This window comes from Pecten maximus, chromosome 4 (assembly GCF_902652985.1).
Source record: "Pecten maximus chromosome 4, xPecMax1.1, whole genome shotgun sequence".
In the NCBI taxonomy this organism is placed as follows: Eukaryota; Metazoa; Mollusca; class Bivalvia; order Pectinida; family Pectinidae; genus Pecten; species Pecten maximus.
The window spans coordinates 50,059,550-50,067,300 of record NC_047018.1 but is presented as its reverse complement, the minus strand read 5'-3'; the positions used below and the strand labels follow the sequence as shown (position 1 = coordinate 50,067,300).

At 37.9% G+C, this 7,751-nt stretch overlaps 1 protein-coding gene across 1 annotated transcript; it reads left to right on the top strand.

The window, feature by feature from the left end:
• The first annotated feature begins 4,445 nt into the window (after nucleotides 1-4,445).
• On the top strand, nucleotides 4,446-7,751 carry LOC117324826. The gene is made up of 3 exons (XM_033880655.1): nucleotides 4,446-4,633; nucleotides 5,510-5,698; nucleotides 6,444-7,751. Exons 1-3 carry the CDS (start codon nucleotides 4,468-4,470, stop codon nucleotides 6,641-6,643), a joined length of 555 nt encoding a protein of 184 aa, XP_033736546.1. The 5' UTR covers nucleotides 4,446-4,467; the 3' UTR covers nucleotides 6,644-7,751.

The window sequence follows — 7,751 nt, the reverse complement described above, 5'->3', positions numbered from 1 at the left end:
AGCGGTCATTCATTAATGACATAATAATTAAAACAAAGACATGTATATTCAGTTGACATAAAATGTATCAATTACTTTACGGGTCCCTTCGCAGGTGATCCTAAGTAAGAGTCAACCCTCATTGGTCAGTTTTCTTTGGTTACAGCTACCATGACCAATGATCTGACCCCATTGTTCAGAAAAACTTTAGCACTAAGTACAGTTATTCAGTTTACTCAAAAGAGACATAACGGTCCTAAACCCTGGATAAAATTTTACCTTCTTTCTATCTACATTTTCTCGTACACCATTGCCCATGTAGATCGCAATTAGACTATATCGACTGACAGGAAACATTATCAAGATATACACAAAAGTGGAAGTTTTAGGTACAATGTTTTATTCATACTGACACAGCCACCACTACATAATTAATAACTATGTACAAATAATTTATTTCAATGGCGTGTCAATACGTTTGGTACTTACCAGCAATTTATAGTGTTCCTGGTACCTACATGTTACACTTTTGATAAATGTTAACTGCCTGTCCTACTGCTTGTGTAAAAGTAATGGATGCATTAATATTTTAGTTCATCTGATCCGAAAAGGTAACAGCCGTCATGCTCCGTCCATCGCCGTCTGCCGAGCGATGTTAAACTTTTACTTTCACAACACTAATCCTCCTTAATTCCAGGGCGAATTACTAACACAATTTGGTGTTAAACAGTATTTGGGGAAGGAAATTGTATTCCATATAAATGAGACTGTTGTGAGTCCGGGTAGGAGGAACAGTGCCTCAAAAGGGAAAACATGGTTAAATTTTGCTTTAAAACTCTACTTCCTTTACCCTTAGTCAGATGACAAAGGGAGTATTGTTATGTATATAGGGGTAATGTTATGAATCAATGAGCACTGTTTCCGTATCTAGGGAATATTAAAATGTATCATTAGAATACTGTTATGCATACAGAGAATACCGTTATTTATACAGGGAGTACTGTTATGAATTGAAGGAGTACGGTTGTGTATTCAAGCAGTACTGTTATGTATCCAATGAGTACGGTTATGTATCTAGGGAGTACTGTTATATTTCCAAGGAGTACGGTTTTGTATCCAGGGAGCACTGTTATGTATGCAAGGAGTACTGTAATGTATCCAGGGAATACAGTAATGTATACTTGGAGTACTGTTATGTATCCGGTCATTACTATTATGTATCCAAGGAGTACTGTTGTGTATCCAAGGAGTACTGTTATTTATCCAGGGAGTGCGGTTATGTATCCATGGACTACTGTTATCTATACAGTTTATACTATTATTTATCCAGGGTATCATGCATTAAAGGAAATTGTTTTGTACCCAGGGTAGCGGAGTAAAGTTATATATCCAGGGAGTACTGTTATGTATCCAGGGAGTACTGTTATGTATCCGGTCAGTACTGTTATGTATCCGGTCATTACTGTTATGTATTCGGTCAGTACTGTTATGTATCCGGGGAGTACTGTTACGTATCCGGTCAGTACTGTTACGTATCCGGTCAGTACTGTTATGTATCCGGTCAGTACTGTTATGTATCCGGTCAGTACTGTTATGTATCCGGTCAGTACTGTTATGTATCCTGTCATTACTGTTATGTATCCGATCAGTATTGTTATGTATCCGGGGAGTACTGTTATGTATCCGGTCAGTACTGTTATGTATCCGGTCAGTACTGTTATGTATCCGGTCAGTACTGTTATATATCCGGGGAGTACTGTTATGTATCCGGGGAGTACTGTTATGTATCCGGGGAGTACTGGTATGTATCCGGTCAGTATTGTTATATATCCGGGGAGTACTGTTATGTATCCGGTCAGTACTGTTATGTATCCGGTCAGTAGTGTTATATATCCGGTCAGTACTGTTATGTATCCGGTCAGTACTGTTACGTATCCGGTCAGTACTGTTATGTATCCGGGGAGTACTGTTATGTTTCCAGGGAGTACTCGTATGTATCCGGTCAGTATTGTTATATATCCGGGGAGTACTGTTATGTATCCGGTAAGTACTGTTATGTATCCAGGGAGTACTGTTACGTATTCGGGGAGTACTGTAATGTATCCGGGGAGAATTGTTATGTATCCAGGGAGTACTGTTATGTATCCGGGGTGTATTGTTATGTATCCAGGGAGTACTGTTATGTATCCAGGGAGTACTGTTATGTATCTAGGGAGTACTGTTATGTATCCGTGGAGTACTGTTATGTATCCAGGGAGTACTGTTATGTATCCAGGGAGTACTGTTATGTATCCAGGGAGTATTGTTATATATCCGTGGAGTACTGTTATGTATTCGGGGAGTACTGTTATGCAGGCGTTGAATATATCTTTTCGTGTGAAGATGCAGGACTGAAAAAACGCCATTTTCAGGGGCATGTCCTCGCTTGTTTGCTATTTCTTCTTTAAAAATTCTTGATTTGAATTGTTTCCACACAAAATCAACGTGTATCATTTGGCACTTCAGTTATAATTATTGATAAAAAATATTAGCAAGTTTCATGAAAAAGCTTGAGGATGATAGTCTGAGGGCTAAGTACACTTTATCCGTATTTGTTGACCAAAATCGTTAATACGTGTATTTTTACTTGTGATGATGATATAGTTTGTGTGAATTAAGTTCTTATCACAAACATAATCACGTTTTCTTTGTAGATGTCCTGATTTGTTCGGATTACTTAGTCTCCGGTTTCCATGGTGTCAACGACACTGCCATGACGTCTTCGAATAACTTTTACGGCCCACCGCTTGACAATAGTGCATATTGTGGCCGACTTGACTACCCTGGAGATGACACCTTACCCAATCCGAGAATTGGATGTTGGGTCTGTGGCATTAAGGACACAAATCAGTATATACAGGTACATATATACTCCTCTAGCCCCACAACATCTAGGCCCTCATCCTCAAGGCCGTCGTCCTCCAGGCCCTCATCATTCAGACCCTTATCCTACAGCCTATCATCCTCTAGCCCCTTATCATCCAGGCCCTAATCCTCAAGGCCCTCGTCCTCCAGGCCCTCATCATTCAGACCCTTATCCTACAGCCCATCATCCTCTAGCCCCTCATCCTCTGGCCCCTTATCCTCCAGACCCTACTTCTCCAGCCTCTCATCCTCCACGCCCTCATTCTCTAGCCCCTCACCTCCAGACCCTCATCATTCAGACCCTATCCTACAGCCCCTCATCCTCTGGCCCCTTATCCTCCAGGCCCTAATCCTCCAGGCCCTTATCCTCCAGTCCCTACTCCTCCAGCCCCTTATCCTCTAGCCCCTCATCCTTTAGTCCCTCATCCTCTAGCCCCTCATATTCCAGGCCCTCATCCTCTAGTCGCTCATCCTCCAGACCCTCATCCTCCATACCCTTATCCTACAGCCCTGATACTAGACCTCAAGCCCCCCCCCCCCCCCTTAAAAAAATTATTGATCAAATAAACAATTAAGTCGAACCTCGTTATCGCGAAGCATGTTGGTAATGGGAAATTCGTGCATTCGAAGTAACAAGATGTGTTATATATAGAAGGTTATTGTCTAAACTGAGCTTTAACTTCAGGTTAAGTAGATTCTTTCAGTTTTAAAAGTTCGAGATAGCGAAACGTCGGTCCTAATCAAATCAAAGTGTGAGTAACCGTAGTGTACAATGCATAAACAACTGGACATATATATACACATCATTCTCTAGGTAACGTTTCCGGTTGACTGCACGATAACTGCTGTGACTATACAGGGAAGACACAGTCAACATGAACAATGGGTCAAATCCTACTACCTACTGTACAGCATGGACGGTGTAACGTGGACAACTGTGTCATCACCTGATGGAAAACCAAAAGTAAGTCATGCTATTTTATAACCCTTCTATGGTAATCTGTGGTCAATGCTTTAAACGCAATCAGTCCACTTTGAAAACTTTGTTATGTGCGAAAAATTCTGATACATGCTAATTATTCTTTCCAGTTATTCAACGGAAACAATGACATGCAAACCCACGTGACGTCACAAGTTACACCACACGTCACAGCTCGCCACTTGCGTATTAATCCAAGAGAATGGCAGTGGTATATCGCTCTCAGATTCGATGTCAGTGGATGTCAGATTAGAAAACAGAACGGTGAGGGACACCTATTATATAAAAGAATTGATTTAGTTAAAGTTTGAGCACAAAACAAATTCTTGATTTTTGATCATTCTCTTACATTTGTTTGACCTTGAATTCTTGGTTCTTTGGTGTCTTTTGTTTGTTCTGCTTTTTAAAACGTTTCTTTGGATTATTCTTTAAAAAAATAATTTCTGTGATTTTTGTTGTATTGTCTATCCCCCGACAAAAATATTTTCAATATATATTCGTTCTAATGTATCAAAATTTGTCTGTCAGATGGATGTGGTCGGTTCAAAAGGAAGCCTGTATTCATAACTGAGAACATGGTTGATTTCCACACGGTAGTGACAGCCATGACAACAAGCATACAGGATTGTGCGGCGATATGTCGTAACCAAGGAACGTGTATGGCCTTCACCTACCGGATCGCCAACGGAGTACAGTTGTGTACAGGTTACAGCGCCTGGATCGTCGTACCGGGACGAATTCTCTCCGACATAGGCGTATTCGTCAACCAAGGTATGATAATGCTTTACTAGTAAGATGATATTTTTTTTTCTGAGAATCTCGGCTGTCGAGAATAAACTATTTGCTGTAAAGAAACAATAAATAACAATGTTGATTCGTTCATTTTTATTTCAAAACATATTAAACTACAGTGAACCGTGTCTAAACTGTACTCTGTCCGATCAGGATTTTCACAGAACCAGTTAAATACTGTGAATATTTCAAAACGTCTTACTCCTTCTATCAATCAGTATAGTACACACTACGGCGAGATATTTTTTTTTTTTGTTAATTGTATTTAGCATTGAAAGACTTTCTCTCTCATCTCTGAAAATATACATTCCGAACTGCAAAATTGGGTTCATTCCATATCTGGCGCTCTGCTGATTTTCTAACTTGAATTTACATTCTAACTATAAACAGGATAACAAAAATGATTTTTCTGCTTGTTTGTCTACAACTGTTTACATGCCTTGCGGTAGTTACATACCAAATTCACTTTACAGAGAAATGCTAACGATTAGATACCTGGCGACGATCGATTTGAACATTTTGAACTTTTAACAAAAAAAAACAAAAAACAAACAAAAAGAAACAAAAACAAAAACAAAAAAACAAAACAAAAATGCATTTTTCGACCCAGAAACAGTTACGTAATTAATTTTAAATGATATCAAATTAAAATATATCTAGTGACATTAATGTGGTTTAATGACGCTAGGAGTCGAATAATCATGAACAGCCAACCATGAAGGTTGTAAATAAGCATATCTGTATCTATAAATGTTTAATGCTTACTTATCGAAATATGCGGTTTTACACATATGCGATATATTGGAATACAAGATTAATATACTTATAATATTTTTATTTTATTAACCAAAACAGATGTCCTAGATATGTATGGGTACAAAGAGGATAACGAGGTTGGTATCTTGTACAACATCGTCGATGTAAAAATGGACCAGGCAAATGCATCAAGCACCTGTACAAATAAGCACACGAGACTCCTGAAAGTCGACACGACATTTAAGATGTCAAGGCTGCAAATTATCACTGACGGTTACTTTGTGCTTAGTAAGTACATCATTTGTTTAGTTTTGATTTATCTAAAATTAAAGCAAGTTAATGCAAATTAATAAAGTCAGTTCATCGATTAAGAGGTGTGAATATACCATTCACCTTTTTTGACTCGAGTGAAACAAGAAAAAAGGATGCATTGATTTGTTAGATTTAAAAAAAAAAAGTATACACAAATGTATACCAGTGTTAACATTTAAAGGGATATAGATATTGCTTAATAATTGAAATGCAGTGGATTAAAATATGTTAACTGCAAAAACAATCGATTCAATCATGCAACAATCAAGCATTTTAAAACAAAATAAAAGATTGAAAGCCAAAAGGGAATCATTAGTTAGATTAAGCTATTTTCCCCGGGCATTTGCTTTCGAGTAAGCATATCAATGCTTGAAACTACGCTGTCGACAAAATTGTATCACTTATTGTGAATAATTGACAAAGACTGTCAGTGATTTAAAAACATAACATAACGTGTCAAAAATGCATGTTTTCCGTACAAGAGAATATTTATGTTAATTGGACATAAGATTTCACACTGTTTTATATTCCACAACACGTGACAAACTTGAAATCCTCGTCAAGTTATGTTGTTATTTTTCCTAATATAACACATCTATTGTGATTTACGGCATGTCTAGTTTGAAATTGCTAATAAGTATCCGTCTCCATAAGTTATGCATTGTGCCATGCTAGTTTTGATGTTAGAAATTGAACTTGGATATATCAATTTCAATTGTAGAACAAGACCTCAGATTCTACGTCGCTGGAGTATACAGCTCTCAAAACTGGAGCTACGACGGAGGAACAGATATGATTACCAGCGACATCTGGTCTCCTGGGAACCCTGACCCAGGTCAAGGTCATTGTGTCATGTTAACACCGACGGGACTGGCCAGTGTTGACTGTCAGCAAAAACTCTTCTCAATTTGTGGTACTTAATGTTTTGCAAAAACATTGTCAATTCTACTGTGGATAAATGAGATTGACAACAATACCCTGGACAAATAACATTGTCATATTTACTGTGGATGAATCAGGTTGACAACAAGTAAATACAGTTGTCAGTTGTATTGTGGATAAACCAGGTTGGTAACAATGCCCTGGATATATAACATTGTCAGTTGGACAGTGGATAAATCAAGTTGACAACAAGATCTTGGATAAATAACGTTGTCAGTTGTACAGTGGATAAATCAAGTTGACAGCAATAACCTGGTAAATACCTTTGTCAGTTGTAATGTGGATAAATCAAGTTGACAACAAGATCCTTTGTAAATAAAGTTGTCAGTTGTACAGTGGATAAATCAAGCTGACAACAATGCTCTGGATAAATAACGTTGTCAGTTGTAATGTGCATACATCAGGTTGACAACAAGATCCTGGGTAAATACCTTTGTCAGTTGTAATGTGGATAAACCAGGTTGGTAACAATGCCGTGGATAAATAACGTTGTCAGTTGTACAGTGGATACATCAAGTTGACAACAAGATCCTGGATAAATAACGTTGTCAGCTGTACTGTGAACATAGTGTCGATAGACACAAAGCCCGAATACAGCGATTATAAATAAATAATTATTTCTAAAAGACCTGGAATATACTTCAAAATGTCCATCAAACCTATTCATCCGTCTATCAAGTCCAACTATCAGATGCTCCTAAAAATGATCTTAAATTCGAAAACAAATCCTTCCACTTTGCCCGAGTTTCTTCTCGCCCTATGCAAATCATCCATTTGAAATTCAAATTGGGATATATACCTGACTCTCTAATACAAAGCTGGAATATTTATATCTAAATGAACTGTGAATGGGAACGGACTGTGAGTACAGTATTGGATCAAAAATGTGGATTGAACTTCGAAACAAATCTAACAAACTGCTGCAGTCAAAACAACTTTGAATGAGAACAAACACAATTAGTGTCACGGTGATAAAACGTGAATTTTGAATACAGGGTTGTCCCGAGAAGAGTAGTTAAGAAGATTATTCATTCTCGGATATCACTTTCTGCATGTACATTTGATCAGAACGATTGTATATTAAGAT

What these genes read in the sequence shown, in the direction of transcription:
- LOC117324826 (XM_033880655.1), top strand. Translation starts at nt 4,468, where the DNA reads ATGACAACAAGCATACAGGATTGTGCGGCGATATGTCGTAACCAAGGA. An exon ending in AGGCGTATTCGTCAACCAAG is followed by an intron (nt 4,634 to 5,509) that starts GTATGATAATGC and finishes TAACCAAAACAG; the next exon opens with ATGTCCTAGATATGTATGGG. An exon ending in TGACGGTTACTTTGTGCTTA is followed by an intron (nt 5,699 to 6,443) that starts GTAAGTACATCA and finishes TTTCAATTGTAG; the next exon opens with AACAAGACCTCAGATTCTAC.